The following is a 16,272-nucleotide window of genomic DNA, read 5'->3' as shown; positions in this document are numbered from 1 at the left end:
CCATGCGGGCGTACAACTCACAGAACCGCGCAGCTATGAGGACGTCGTCTGTTCACCGCAAAGGCGAGAGTGGGAATTGGCAATGGAAGAAGAAATACGATCTCACCGTGAAATGAACACATGGGAGCTGGTTCCTCGGGAACCTGGAATGAAAGTCGTTAAATCAAAGTGGGTGTACCGCATAAAAACAGGACCAACAGGAAACGTTGACAAATTTAAGGCAAGGCTCGTCGCCGTGGGGACGTCGCAAGTGTATGGGGTTGACTATTTTGAAACTTTCTCGCCTGTAGTCAAGTTAACAAGTCTCAGGACCTTGCTGGCTCTAGCAAACGAAGAGGGGATGGAAATGAGACAGCTCGATGTCAAGACTGCATATCTCCATGGACAACTCAGTGAGGAAGTCTATATGGAGCAACCTCCGGGGAGCCCCGAATGTCATTCAACCGTGTGCCGCCTGAAAAAAGCAATTTATGGTTTAAAACAAGCCGGACGTACTTGGTACAAAACACTCGATTCAATCCTCCGAAACCAAGGGTACACCAGACTGGAGTCCGACAACTGCGTCTATGTGCGGCAGACGGCATCTACGAGGATCATCTTGGGGGTTTATGTCGACGACATTCTCTTAATGGCCACTACCGAAAAGGACCTGAGGACGGCCATTATGGAGCTAGGAAAGAAGATCGCACTCAAGGATCTAGGTGAACCCAGGTACATTCTAGGAATCGAGATAGCACGTGACAAACACAAAAAGAACCTCTCTATCTGCCAAGAGAAGTATGTGAAAGAAATTCTCCAGCGATACCACATGGAGGACTGTAAGGCGGTAACAACACCCATGGAAAAGTATCAAAGCGAGGATCAGGTGTACGATCGCGCTCCGGAAAAAGAGGAAGATCGTCCGAATGTACCTTTTCCAAGCCTCGTAGGAAACTTGATGTACTTAGTACAGGGTACGCGCCCGGACATTGCTTACGCTACTCATTACCTGAGTCAGTTTAACAACTGTTTTCATCTCGGTCATTGGAAAATGGCAAAGAGAATCCTCCGTTACCTGCGTGGAACAAGTACAAGAGGAATAACCTACAAAGCATGCGGGGAACCAGTTATAGGATACTCCGACGCCAGCTGGAATGAATCGGCAACTGGACATTCGCGGCATGGATATGTATACACTTTATCTAGAGGGGCAATCAGCTGGAGATCGGTGAAACAACGAGCCGCGGCTCTATCCACTTGTGAAGCTGAATACGTCGGAATCACCGAAGCCCTTAAGGAGGGGAAGTGGCTGCAAGCTTTCATGGAGGAGCTGGATTTTCAGAAATACGGCGGACGTCCACTGGAAATTAAGAGTGATAACCAAGCTGCCATAAAGCTGATGGAAAACCCTGTTAATCACCCAAAGTCCAAGCACATAGCACTAAAGTACCTTTTTGCACGACATGAAATCGAAGAAGGTTTTTTTGTGATAACCTACTTACCAACGGAACAGATGATCGCGGACTACATGACTAAGCCCGTGAAGAACGCTCAGAACATCATGTGCTCTAAGGGATGTGGTCTATTGTGACTCATTGAATACAGTTAGACATAACATTAGTTTGTTCAACGTGCGAAGGGGAAGTGTTGACTAACACGTTGCAAACTATGAGGTACTTCTGGTTTCGTTTTGTTTTTCGTTTTACTTCATCTTTATCTGTGTGTGAATAAAGGCAGAGGGAGCGAGCTAAAACGGCACGCTCATTCTGGAATGGATCACGGACTGGGTGGTTGCTCGGGCGAAATGTACGAAGCATATGACCGAGTTAATTCAACAAAAAAGCGGACATGTTACCAATTGCACCGCAGCAACTGGATAATATTAGAAAGGAAGCACGGCTATAGAATCATATTCTATGCATTGATACCAGACAGATTAGAAATGCTTCTAATACATGAAGATGTAGGTACATATCGTGCGTTTCCTCGCTTTGTTCGCGCAGCGATTAACCAGGTTTGCGAGTAACCATTTTGACAGCGTTGCAGAGATAAGGCTATATAATATACATTGTGCTAAGAATGTCAAGTGACGCTACGTGTATTACCCTAATACACAGCAAGGGCTTTACCCGCACGAAAATCAAGATAAAATTGTGCTTACTGAAAGTTTCTAGGAGATGTAACGAATTCAATTATGCTGTCTGCTTTCGTTGGTTTTATGGGTTTTGGCGGCGTCAACAGCTGAAAGGAAGAAAATAACGGCTTAGCAAAGAACGAACGCAAATATATGGGTAGTCCCGTTGACTCTGGTTCTCGCCAAAAGCTATTCTCTTGCTAAAGAAAAATGTTGGTAGCATGCGGAGTAAGTTGTGAAAGTACCCACACCTCCGGAACAAGGTAGCAATATGAAATGTACACCAAGAGCCTTCTACACTAGGCAACAACTGAGAGCTACAGAAACGCGTCGTAAGAGCTGGTGTCCATCCAATCACAACGGCTATCGCGGGTAGCTTATCCTACGTGTACTGCACAGCGAATCTATTATACAGGTTGTTTCGCAGAAAAATGAGCCGAAGTTTTGTTTTAAAGGTTCATTGCACACCAAAAAGTCGGACGGCATAGCCTTACCATAGCCTGTTATTGCGTGAAATAAAACTCTTCAAGTCTGGGAACAGCTTCACGAAGAAACCTGTCATGTCGCAAGACTTGAATTTTTGTTTTGTCGAATACATATAAAAAGAGCATTTCTTGAGCTCAAGCACGTATAGTGAAAGCTGCACCTGCACCTTTAGCCTTGCATTTTGACCTCGTCGAAAGCGAGGTAGGGAATATATAATGTCCCTCTATTGTGGTCCACTATGTCCATGTTTGCATGTGAGAATGGACACGCCAGCTCTGTATGTAGAAGTACAACAACAATAATAAATTAAGGAGAATCAATGAATGAATATCTCATTGTCTTTCACGATAACACCATCGGGCGTGCAACACAGGCATGGCTGATGCAGTAGTAGTGTGAGGATACTCAAACTATTTTTTGTTGTGTAATGAACTAATTAATTACGGGACATTAATTAGTTTTTCGAATTATAAGGATTAGAGCCAAAATGTAAATGAGAAAGTTGCAGCGCGCAATACAGCGACACGAAACCCGTAGATTGCAACCTCGTACCTCTAAGGGATTCATTTTTTCCAGGCTCCAAAGGCTAACTTTAGGGTTTGCAAATTACGAACGTGGGGACGTCCAAATTACCGACGTGGGAACTGTCGTAGACCCGCGAGGAGCGCCCCATCACAGCGCTCTCGAGCGTCCAGTTATCGAACGAAGAGTTGTCGCAGTTGTGATTGACATTTTGGCTTGGCAGGAACTCCTAGCGCGTCTGAGACAAGTCCCGCGTCGGTTTCTTTTTTTTTTTTTTTTTGCAAACCCGAAAGTTAGCCTTTGGGGTTAACTTTCGGGTTTGCAAAAAAAAAAAAAAAAAAAACGACGCGGGACTTGTCTCAGACGCTGCCAAGCAAAGATCCCTTAGAGGTACGAGATTGCAATCTACGGGTTTCGTGTCGTTGTATAGCCCACTACAACTTTCTCATTGACATTTTGGTTCTAATCCTTATAATTAAAAAAATAATTATTAATTTCACTTCATTACAAAAACACTGGTAGCACTATGCAGTCCGCCTTTGATGAATCATTTCTTCTAGAACGTAGGCTCATTTTTCGTGAAACGCCCTGTATATATGCGTATGTTTCTGCTTTACAAGAAACGTTATTCACTGTTCCGCACCAGTTGCCCCGATACGTACTGCAAATTAACTTACGTGGTCCATCCAGCTCGGTTGTCCCAAGTTGTATGGTCGACATACTGCGGCTTCACCAGAAACAGCGTACACCATCACACGTGATGCAATGTACACCAAAAGTGCAGATGCAGGCAGGGACGTGTACGCCGCGCTGTGATATTTCATAATGCCGCTTCAGTAATTGGCTCCATGGTGTACTGGCGTGCAACGAGAGCCAGACGCTCAACAATGCCATACGAACCATAAAGTAGCGTAGCCGGCGTAGTGAGCAGCTTTCGTTCTCTTAGTTGGTACCACAAATGGATCATGTGTGCAGCTGCCCATCATAAGGCTGAGTAAAAGTGCCACGTCGAGTGACAGGATGATTATGCTGCTAACCAATGCCAGCGCTGTTCTGGGCGCAAAGAAGGCCTCGATCAGGGTACAGTAGACAATACCCTCATATCGATATCGGACGTGTCGCTCGAATTCATTAAAATATCTTACCTGCACCGGTTCTACAAAGTGATTATTTACATCGTTTCATCGACAGCCATTTGAGCATTCGTAAGCTTAGCTCGAAAATTAGTGAGACGAATGACAGCTTTCATTCCAAGTGTCAACGGACATCGCTGATACCTACTTGAATCGATATGCATCTAATGCGTTCGGACTGTTCGGTATCCTTATTCAGATTTCATAAAAGTACACTATCAATGGTTGTTTTCTTGTATTGCTTACGACATCAACTACTAGTATATGAAAGGTGTTTACGTTAGTGTTTGTAGTTCAATTGCACAGCTACTTGTAGCTCTCCGTGCGGCATCTGTTTACCGTATTTGTCCCCTTAAACTGGAATGCAATTCTTGAACATCTCAACACTTTCCGTATGTTAAATTGCATAGATTGAGAAGTTACCCGTCAAAAAGAACTCGTTACAAGTTACCGTGTGAAAAATGTAACTAAGTTAATAACGAAGTTCTTCAGCCTGAAATGTAACTCGCAGTTACTGAGTTACTTAAAAAAAGAACGAGTTACTTCCAAGTTACTTGGGAGTTGAGACACAAAATAGCATTACGAAGGTGGAGCACGTGTGAGCAGTTGAGTTAGACCTTAAATTGCCTGCGGAGGAGTGCAACACGCTTAGATCGTTTTCGTTTATGTCCAACAATAGACCTCTCCCTGTTTGTAGACAAATGACGTCATAGTGTTCGACAGCGCCACAAATTTGGTAGAATTGAACTACGCTCGAAGCTAGAGGTGAACAAGGTCACGCCCGAAAGGGGATTACGATATGGTCCCTTAAAGGGACGCGACCCTCGGTCCTGCTTTTCTTTCAATGAGAGGCAGCGAACAAGTGCCCGTTCGTGGAACCCAGCCCTCTCCTTCCGATTTGTTTCGGTTCAGTCTGTCTACCAATGTCATGATGACGTTTCTCTGGTAGAGGTCTATTCGAACGATTTGCATCTTACTCCCTGTGGGCGCACAATGGTTCAGCTTCATTGCAATGGCAGCGGTTCTTACTTCCTGAATAAAATACTGTCATTGATTGAATATCACGTTTTATGGTAAAAAATGCCATGAAGGAACCGGAGAGAAAGCAAGAAAATATGTGGATGTGAGTGAAAAGCGAGTTAAAAGTAACTTGGAACTTAACTTAAGTAACTTTGGCAAAGTTACCTGAAAAAGGAACGAGTTCCTCTGAAAGTTACCACGGCGCAAAAGCACCGAGTTACAACTTACCAAAAAAAGGAACTTAGTTACAGTAACGAGTTACCTCAAACTCTGTTAAATTGTGTGCAGAAAGCGCTAGGTATATGATAAAGTAGCCTCGTACTTTTCTGCAACACATTCATTCCGTGACTATATATCAGGAGTGACAGCAAAACACAAACGAAGGAACGAGACTCCACAGATCCGTCCCTCTGCGTCGTGTCGTGTGTGTTTTTATTGCTTCCCATACAAAAAAACACGCACGAAGGGACGCCACAGTATAGGTCTCGTCCGTTCGCGTCCTGTCGTTACGTGCGTTTTTCTTGCTCCCAATACAAAAACAGACACGGAGGGACACGGAGGGATCTATGGCAGAGGTCTCCAACACACGGCCCGCGGGGCTCCCGCAGTGAAGGAGAGAGACAGAGAAAGAAAGAAAGAAGGGAAGGGAAAGACAACGATACATAATCACAGTGAGAGAGAAAAAAAGAAGAAGCTAGTAGAAGCTATGGGGAATCGTGCGCCTGCGGAAAGCCCTTTAGTTCTTGGATAATGTCGAATCACAACACTCGCACACCCACTTAAAATAATACACCTCACACGGGAGCTGTCTTCACTACAATACACGGGAGCTCTGCCGCGGCCACGCTGCGCTTCCTCGGAAGAACCGAGCGATCGAAGGTCGTCCTGTACCTATAGTTTACAGAATTCACAGGCGTCAAAGCGTCGTCTATCAAGCCTCCGGTGGACGTCGGTTTGCGCTCTGCAGTGTTTCCATGTCTATGACTACAAAAAAGCACAGAGAGCATGGCCTGCTCAAAGCCAGATATGAAGCGGACAGTAGAGGAGGAGAAGCGTACCTTCCAAGAGCATTAGGAGGTAAAGTGTCTGTTCGCGGATGTAATCAACGTCCCAGAATGTCTAGTGTGCAAAAAGAAGAAAAAAAAAGAAGAGGAAGCTGTTGTTGTCCATTCGAATGTTGTGTTGAGTACAATCTCCGACATCAACGAAGGGCTTCACAAAGGGCAGTACGCGGAACTTACTGGAAAGATCCCTATAGAAAAGGTGACGCGGCTCAAATTGGCAGCCACAAGACAAAATTACTTTTTTCGTAAGGTTAATAGAGAAAGTGAGGTCGCTGTTGAAGCAAGCTTCGCCCTGTTCCAGATAATCGCAAAAGCGTCAAAAACCCTTCACAGAAGGTCATTTTATCAAGAACTGTCTTATTCGGTGCAGCTGAAATTGTGTGTCCAACCGCAACAGATTATTTTGAGAAGACTAGCCTTTCTGTAAATGCTGTCCCTACACGGGTTGAGGACGTGGGTGCAGATTTGGAAATGCAGCTGCGCGATTTTCAAAGTATTTTTGTGCACATTCCTTAGCACTTGACGAATCCACGGACATAAGTGATATTGCGTGGTGTTCACCCGCGGTGTCACGCACGACTTGGATATACAAGGAACTGTTTGATCTGCTTCCTCTGGAAATGCAACGACGGGGAGTGTCCTGTGGAGCATGCTAAAAGGCAGCACCGAAGCAGCAGGTCTTAAAGGGACCATGAAATGATTTTCGCGAATTCCGAGTACTCTGCCGGAAACGGTTCTCATAATCCCTCACTGGCATACACACAACGACTCCTAACCGCATTCAGTCTGCCGGGGGCGCAGTTACCGCGCAAAAATAGAGGGGCGTGACCGCTGAATACATCCTTTCGAAGCGGCCGTATGTCATCAGCTTGCAGTTCCCGGCCAATTGTGAACGACCAGGACTACACACACCGCGGGACCACGTGGGTGCATAGGTTTCGGTTTGGACAGCGACGACGTGGTATATGTGCCATCAAAATCAGTAGAAATATGACGAAACGGAAATTGTCAGCGATGGAAGAAGCGATTATGCGACGCACGCAACATCTAGGAATCGTTTCGTGCGCAGCAGCTCCAGAAGGCCACCGACAGACATTTTCTAACGAAGCAGCAGCTCAGAGAGGAAAACGTACTCCGGTAACGATACTGACAATCAGCTGAACTAATATATATCCAGTGCAATTCCACATCGCGATAAAAGTTTGATGAAATCGGCGCTCCCGAGTTCTACAAATATGTAGACAGGAAATGGTTTCCCTGCCTGATGTCTGACGTCAACCGTGTTCTGTCGATGTTTGGAAGCACATGCGCATGCGAACGGTTCTTTCCAATGATGGATATCAACAAGACAAAGCTGAGGTCCCCCCTTCGGGTCCTGTCGTGTGCGTGTTTTTCATTGCTCCTCGTCAAAAGCACTCACGAAGTGTCAATGCTTAATGGGCCTCCTCCGTGTCGCGTCGCTTCGTGTGTGTTTTTGCCGCTGCCATTTAGTATTAGAGTATTTAATACTCTATCTTAAATGCTTTCCAAGACTGGGTATTTAGTACTTTAGTCAGTTACTTTTACCTCGGTACTCAGTACCTTGAATACTTTTTGTGAATATCTTGTACAAGCCTTGTCTCGTCCCTTTGCATCGTGCCGCAAAGCGTGATTTGCTCGAAGAAATCCCAGGATTTCGGGACATTTTTTTCGCATTTCGGCATTTGGAGTATTGAAGCAATCCCGGAATTTCTTTGCAAAAAAAGTTCATGACCTCGGGGCTCGAGTGGCATACTTCAGAGCCTCTGTTGGCGCAATCGCGGAATCATTACGATTTCCATAATTTCTAGAACACGTTTGAATGAGCTACATCTGTTTGCCCTTAACTGCCTCTGAAGCACTCCAATAGCTCCTTCCTTGCACTGAGCGGTGATTGGGCTTCAAGTGTTGACACCTGTGACACTTGTGCAGGAGCTCCGTGCATTGCGTTGCACTCTCGCGGGTACCGTCGGCGTCGAACGGCATGTGCAGCGTCGTGTTCGTGAACAACAGAAAAACTAAAACGAAGAAAAGCTGGTAATAGTAGGGGTCGGTTTAACTTCTACGATGAACACATAAACGAACGAATATACTGACTTCCTGCAGAAGACGGGTGATTCAGCTGCATGTGGTCTCGTCCGTTCGCGTCGCGTCGTGTGCGTGTTTTTCATTGCTCCTGATGCAAAAACACAATGTAGGCGATGAGGCCTCATGGATCTCGTCCCTTCGTGTCTTGCCGTGCGCTTCCTATTGCTTCTCATATAACACACACACACACACAAAATGAAAGAACGAGACATGATGGGTCTCTTCTGTTCGAGTCCTTTCGTTCGTGTATTTTCTATTGTTCCTCGTACTGAACAGTTTAAATATACAACTGTATACAAATACTCAATGAATATTTCGCCTACAAGACCGTTAGGGCAGCTCGCTTGCCTCCTACTTCTGTGTTCAACGTTTTCTCGTAATTTGGCTGATTTTCTGACAAAACCCACTGGCTGCGGAACTGCAACCTCTCCGTAATGGGAATCAGTGGCTTAATGAATACCGTTACACATATATACTCACTCTATTTTCTTAGATGATTCGAATGAGTGCTCAGGATCACGCCCATACCCAGCGAAGAACCCTCGCTGACCCATAATCGAATCGCCGGCCTGCAATGAGAAGAGCAACACACAACTGTAAACGTTTATAGAGATCCTTGGCCTTTCGGCCTTCGTGTCACGCTTGCCTCTCGCGTTCGCGCGAAGATGGCCTGTTCCACTGTTTCTTCCGACGTCTTCACCAAGTTCAGCGCGTCAACGGCGGCTGCAACAGCAACGTAGCTTCGTGATAATGTTGATTTTCGATGAGGGCAACCACTTTCCTGTGTCCCATTCTCATAAATGCCAGGTCCGAAAGGAAAATGAACTGCCAACGCCTGAATACCTGAAGCCACGCTACACAGATGAAAATTGCGGCATTCTATGTCTTTACTGTCATACAAATATTAATCTGCTGAATAGACGAACAGATTCCGAACGTAGCGCCAGTGCAAGAATATCTCATGGCGGACATGACGACGTTATCTTTTCAGTCATGCGGATCTTTAACAATTCTATAGTCTAAATATCTTCATTCGCCAATCCTGGACTGCAAATAAATAATTGAACTGATGGCCATATCTTTTGTTTTTACAAAGACAACTTTACTGTAATGCTGACTGGGAGTTGGATTGCCAGGGTCAATACTCCACCCGATTTTTTTCTTTTTTTTTGGCTATAGTCGTGAGGATGCCCACTTGAGTGCGGCCAACAACGGCAGGCTACTTCGACCCCCCCCCCCCCCCTCTGCCCCGATTGCTGGTGGTACTGTGGTGAAATCGAATAATGGGTCGCCTGACCGAAGTCCTACCGTGTCCAAAAGGTTTAGAACAGCTTTTGGGGCAGAACGTTGTTGGGCTGGGTTTGGCCATGGACCCAGCAATTGATATAGTAAGAGGGTGAAATTCCCGGTGATTTAGAGACGTTGAAAGTGTGGTGTTCAGCGGTTGATAGTGCGGGCAATGGAGGAGGATGTGTTCTAAATCTTCCAGATAACAGCAGTGACCGCATTTTGGAGAGCCAAGTTGTCGCAAGCGGTAAGGCCACTTAGCTGTAAAAAGCCACATTTACCCTTCATTAAAAATCTGGTCCATGCACTGGCTAGTATCATCTTTCCTGCAGTCCATTTATCCTGTTCTTTGACCTTCCAGGCGTCTGACCATTGGCAGTTCCTAGCCTAATGCATTCTAGCGGCGTAGGACCGTCGAGTCGGTCCTACGCCGATAGTTCGTCGACGCCTGCGGTGAGCATAGCTTTAAGGCAAGCGACCGAAGTGACAAACCGGGTGCTTGGCCGGAAGTAGCGGGAACAGCGGCGCCTCGACAGCGAGCGGAAATTGAAATATGAGCAAGCAGTTAGCGTTAGACACTGTTACATCTTTGTGTGCCGTACTTTCTGAGCAAGTTATATTCATGCAGTAATAAATTCTGTATGACACACGTGAGATACATCGCGCACGTTCCTCGCTAGTGGTTTCGTACGTGGTTTCCTCGTGCCTATCGCTAGTGGTTTCGTACGACAAGCATCGCGCCGGACTGGTAAGTTCCGTCAAGAAGCCGTTCTGCGCGGGTGTTTGCTTTCCATCAGGCTGAAGTAACGACCGTTTCTCGCCACTTTTCCATCGGGAAAACGAGGTGTGCTCTTACGCAGTTTGTCGTTACCGTTTAGTCGTAGATTGCACATAACTTACTATCGCGCACAGTGTCTTGAATTGCATCAAACCGCTTCATGAGATCTTTCCAGAGCTCTGCCGTCTGGAAAACAGTAAAATACATTGTTAGAGGACTCGTCGCTGTGTCTGAAATCTAGGGAGCAATACTGAATATTTTGCATGTTTGCCAAGCATTTTCGCTAAAACTTACAAATACCAGCTTGTGAATCATACTTTTCGCAAGGTGAATGACGACCAAGTTTCATAAAAAAAACCTTACAATTAATCCCTGGTTGACTTTACCAAACACAAAGATACTTATTACACACATACCTAATGCAATACACAACCGGAAAGAGGCACTCGTCCTGCCAACTTCTGTTCTTGTCGGTTTGTTCTCCCGAATACGACATGTGAAGATTAAATGCCAAAAAACCTGGAGACACTAAACACAAGGGCAGCACAACAAATTTCTCTCTGGCCTCGTGTTTCGTGTTTATCCGTTTTTGTTCATTAATCGTTGTGCACCAGCTACTTTGTGCCCTTACCCCCCTTTCGGTACGCTCAAGAACAGTAAATTTTACGATGTCGTGAACTGGGAAAGATGAGATTGAGGGAACTCTAAAAAGGAAAAGATCCAAATTCGGAGAAAAAAGGAAAAAGAAAGAGGCGCAATTGACTCATTTCCCAATTTTAGAATAGAGGAATGACGGCTTCTTGTCTATTTAAGGGCAACAGAGCCCTTGGATTTGTGCACCGTCATCGGTAACATCCTCCCGGTCGTCTAAGAGGTGGTACTCAAGCACTTTGGGATCGCAAAGAAATCAGCGATCGTTGCTACGCATTGCGCAAAACACCATTTGAGTTCTGTGCATGTGCAGAGGCGACCCTGCATATCTCTGGAGCCCCAACGCGCCTGGTAACACTGTTCCATGGCTCATGTTCCAACACTCATGGCTCCTTAATATCTGTCCAAGCAATACACTCTTAATTTATTTGTGTACAAACACGTCTAGCTCCCGACAAACCGCTATAAGCTGGACACCAACCAAACCAAGGTAGGTATACTTGCCAAGGCATCACATTTCAACGCTGCATCTCTCAATGTTGCTGCATTGGAAGCCTTGTTGGGCTGAAAGACATTAAAAATAACGGTGTAATAAAGTTACACATTCAACTTCCTCAACATAAGTTTGTGGAACCTCTTACGACTGCAGTGAACACTTCGACAGGTCATGAAAGAAGTTCGCATGACCGTGCATGTCAACGTAGCGCTTTGGAAGCACCCAACAGAAACCCGCAAAAACAGATATTAAAAGTGAGCATGGCAGATGCTACTAAAGTGCTATGACAAATCCCTGTGGCGTGTTCAGGTACTTATGGTATGTGGACGGTATCATTACCTTGAGCTTGAGCAGGTTGTAGAGACAAACACTACACAAGAAGGCGGTACACTCTCCCTACTACCTCCTCAAATGATACTGTCTACATGGCTACACCAGCTTGCCTGCATTTTAATGCTGTGCTCATTCATACCTACGGTATGTTGACCGTCAAAGCAATATTTCACACGTCAGATGAAAAATTCCGGGCGCACACTTTTTCGAGAAAATAAGAATAGGTTTCAACTGTGTACATACGTCATCCATGTTAGCATCGATATTCGCTCGAAGGTCTGTGGAGTGAAATTCAAAATAACATGTACTCAATAAACGTTTAAAGCAACGTTTTCCTACCGCACAAGAGCACTATTCGAAATGTGCGACATGTGTATGATGTGAATCTGGGCTAGCTCTTTTTTATTAGGCTTCCCATATATTTCGAGGTGTTGTGAAGGGATTTTTTTTGCCATATAAAGTGTTGTGTTTTAATCGACAACAACCGCTTGTGAGAGGATATTGGATGCTCACTTTAAGTGTCACACAAGCTTTTGTCCTTCGTGAACGCTACGGCAATACTTCTCCCAGGAATGTACGCGTAATGTTGCATCGGAATGTGGGTTACAGTCGCAGAGGAAAAGCTGGAAAGCCAGGCAAAGCTATGGTATCTGGTGCACGTCGTGTTGTTTGCCTGTCACTACTCATTACGCTGCTGCCATACGTCGCCCTGTGCCCGCTAGACCACGACAAGGGATTGGATCACGCTTCCTAGGTCATGTCGTTCCATGCAAAGCTGATTTTGCAGTGTTTCCTTATAAACTGGATTGCACGGCAATAAGACAGCGCGAAAATAGTTTGCGTAGTCTGTCCTCTTATACTTCCTGATGAATTAATACGAATTTTTTGTTCGCACACTTCACCACCATCACATGAAATTTCCCAGCGAAACCGTGAGAGTGTGTTCCTCTTGGTTTTATCTAGGACATTTTATTTTTGAAGACCTGAAAGAAACCACTGATTTTGAGCGAATGAAAGGTTGCAAAGTTTTGAGTATATGAGAGTCTACGGGAGTTGCAACAACTTCGCTTCTCTAGACACAAACGGCCGCGGCATCTGTGCCAAAATTGTGTCATTCCCTGAAACGACAGCCAAGGAACTGATTGCAATAAATACTTTGGGCGAAACATGTATAGTTCTCGAGTCTTGTGAGAATGAAAATCGTGCTTTTGTCATCTGACAGCATCCTCTGCTCTGCGACGCCATCACCGTTCGCTCTGAGTCAGAGCGCCTGCAATTTTTTTCCGCGTTCGGTTTCTCCGCGTTACGTGTAGTGGTCACTCCTTTCACTCATTTCATGTGACGTTTTTGGTGCATAAAAAGCAGGCACAAAAACGGTGACATTCGTACTGCGCATCCGGCACTTTGTCAGCATATTGTTGAGATAGGGGTAAACCCCGAGTTCAGACGCTACGTCGCCGAGATCAACACAGAGTTCCTGGAAAACGTGTGTGCATGGTTCATATACTGGACCTTAAAGGAAGAGGCGGTATGTAACAGGAATAATAAAAAAAAAACTTTCTGGGAGACTGCTTAAAGGAAGACTCGGTCAAGCAGACCGAACTCGCGGCAGGAAAAATAGAAGAACTGACTTTGTTCTCAATGCCGCTGAGAGCGGCCCAGAGGCGTCGCGTATATGACATTACTTTCTGACAGCGCAAGCGGAGAGCGCAGCGCAAAGACAATAATTTTCCGAAGGCGGCGCCATCCCTCGCCGGCAGTGGACGTAACTAAGGCGAAGGAGTTCACGTAGAGGAGGACCTCTAGAGAACCTGAGCGCCGTATTCTATTCTCCACCTCCAGGGATCCCTAAAGCATACTGCGCTTCGCTTCAAGTGACTCTCAATAGGCTTGGCATGCACGGATCACGCCCTGTGTGCGCGCGCAGGAAGGACTGCCAAGGCTGTTAGGCTATTCCTGTCTATACCTGACGGAAGAGCCATAGTATACGGGGCTAAATGACTTTGCTTAACTGCAATGTATTGCTACACAACGAAATGACTGGGCCCTTAGTGAATGCTTCCTATCAATGGGAAGTTGTGTTGCTGATCGGGCGAAGCCAGCATAATGCTAGAGATGAACATGAATATCTGTAGGTGCCAGCTACGTAGGCGTATTGATTTCGTGAGTTTCCTTTGCGTTCATTTGTACACAAACGAAGGCGACGAAATGATGTGCTTACCTCGGGCTAAGGTGCTGCCGTAGATGGAGTAGAGCCCTGTTGAGTTATCCGTCTGTTGCATTTCTTCTCTTATCTTTTTCGACAGCTCAGTAACAAATTTGCTTTCCACTGCAACAAAAAACAGGTTGATATACGAGGGAGGGTCAAAGTAAACCAGTAAGGGTGCAACGAAAATTTGCAACACTACTCGCCTGTGTTGTCAACTAGCAATAACGGTACCATGATGTGAATAGTGGCAGACTGATGTCAGCATGCCTAACAGCCTAGAGGAATGGAAGACGACGCGCAACAGGCTGTACCAATGTGATGCAGTCACACAACACGACGGCACAAGAGTCGTGCAACAACCGCGTCCTCACTTGCAACGTGAGTGTTCTGTGCTCTATTCTTTAATTGCAGGACGAAGAAAAGTTTAGTATGGTGACGTATGTTTCTCATTTCCGCACTTCATCGATTTATTTTAATTTAGAATCACGCCTCAGCTGGAAAGAACGAATGAGCCTGCTCTCTCTGTGATGTATTGTTGCAAGTGATACCATCCTGCTTACCGTCATGTGGCGCGCCTGCATCACGAGCGGGGTGCTGAAAAGTTATCAGCTCCACAAGGAAGAACGCGGCCTACAGTCATACACCTTTATTTCTTACAACAACAACTTTATTTTGAGATGATGAATGGGGAGCTTCATCGCAAAGGGTGATACCCTCCCCGATTGCTGGTGGTGATGCGGGGAATGAAATAAATGAATAAATAATAATAAATAACTAATAAATGAATGAAAACGGGCTTTGACGGCAGAGCGTTCGTGTGCGGACTTAGAATTCGAGATATTCATCTCGAAGTCAAACGCACTTGTCACATTGTACCTGAAGCTTATCTAATCCTGAAAAAAAGACACCCGACGTCTGCTCCCCGAAATATGCTTCGGCTGCTCCTATTACCTCATAGTCATCCGAAAACCTATTTCCTGTCCGGTGGGTGATGATAACGCATTTCTGTCGGATACACCAATGGATTGGCCGTATTTTTTTCTTTCAAAGGCTCCTTTAAAGGAGCATAGAAAGACTCATGAACAAATATGTTGGGATACTTAGAGAGTAGGAATACAAGCTCTGAGTCACACATTAGCACAAAAACTGCAAGTGCAGCGCGTGATCATGGTGCTCCCCTGTTTCCCTCGGCTGCCATGCAGTCTGCAACGCCATGCACCTCGCAAGTACTGAGGCCACCTCGCAAGTACTCCTTTTGGAGTTGCGTTTCTCACCGGCCTTCCCGCGCCTGGGCTGGTCGCTCTCGCCGGCAGACAATTCTCGGTGGCCAATGAAGAGACCCGTGTCACCTTTCGTAACGAGACGCTAGGAGCCACTGGGCGAGGCCGCCATCGCTGCCCGCACTCTTGCAAAGCAATTTTCTCACTCTCTCTTCTCTCTCTCGTATGACACAGTAAAAAGCCACATGTTCCATGTGCCTTCCATCCTTTTTAACTGGCAGAGCAAGCTACAGCAGTATGGTTCAGTAATTGCAGTTTTCTGGAGATAGTCATCAAAACGCGTTCCTTGTTCCAGAAAAAAATGGCCGTGACTTGTCCCGCTGACCATTCAGTCTAGAATTTATTTGGGCTCGGAGAACCCGGGTGCTGCCATTCCATGGACATTCGTCTCAGGATGATAGTGATACAACCACGTTTCGTCAACTGTAACAAGTCGCTTAAGAAACATGCCAATAGAACGCTCAAAATGCTGCAAACTCAACTTGGAGGCATCCGTTCGGCGTTATTTCTCATCGGCATTCAAACGTTTCGGCATCCAGTTGGCTGTCAGCTTCCACATACCCATCTCTTCATGAATTACAAACCCAATGCGTTCTCTGCATATGTCTAAAGTGCCCGCAATTGTTCTAGCCGAGATTCGCCGACCTGTCAAAGTGAGGTCATGGACACAATCAACAATTTCTGATGTTTGCACATTTGGATGTCTCCCTGATCTTCCGGGACATCGGTGTCAAAATCTACACGTTGGAAATCGCAGCACCTTTCCTTCAATGTAGACTATGATGGGCACTGGT

At 45.8% G+C, this 16,272-nt stretch overlaps 1 protein-coding gene across 5 annotated transcripts in view; it reads right to left on the bottom strand.

The window, feature by feature from the left end:
* The window catches only part of LOC135385524 (uncharacterized), a 123,750-nt gene that overhangs the window by 80,258 nt on the left and 27,220 nt on the right, over nucleotides 1–16,272 (bottom strand). For all 5 annotated transcript variants that reach the window (XM_064614878.1, XM_064614881.1, XM_064614880.1 and 2 more), the window contains exons 7-15: nucleotides 14,211–14,318; nucleotides 12,233–12,267; nucleotides 11,665–11,724; nucleotides 10,632–10,695; nucleotides 9,091–9,167; nucleotides 8,925–9,013; nucleotides 4,022–4,174; nucleotides 3,799–3,931; nucleotides 2,141–2,220 (exon numbers count right to left, since the gene is read on the bottom strand). In XM_064614878.1, coding sequence (XP_064470948.1) covers nucleotides 2,141–2,220; nucleotides 3,799–3,931; nucleotides 4,022–4,174; nucleotides 8,925–9,013; nucleotides 9,091–9,167; nucleotides 10,632–10,695; nucleotides 11,665–11,724; nucleotides 12,233–12,267; nucleotides 14,211–14,318 — 799 coding nt within the window. The remainder of the gene's footprint in view (nucleotides 1–2,140; nucleotides 2,221–3,798; nucleotides 3,932–4,021; nucleotides 4,175–8,924; nucleotides 9,014–9,090; nucleotides 9,168–10,631; nucleotides 10,696–11,664; nucleotides 11,725–12,232; nucleotides 12,268–14,210; nucleotides 14,319–16,272) is intronic.

This window comes from Ornithodoros turicata, chromosome 2 (assembly GCF_037126465.1).
Source record: "Ornithodoros turicata isolate Travis chromosome 2, ASM3712646v1, whole genome shotgun sequence".
Lineage (NCBI taxonomy): Eukaryota > Metazoa > Arthropoda > Arachnida > Ixodida > Argasidae > Ornithodoros > Ornithodoros turicata.
Note: the sequence above shows the minus strand (reverse complement) of the source record. Positions and strands in the feature narration are given on the sequence as shown.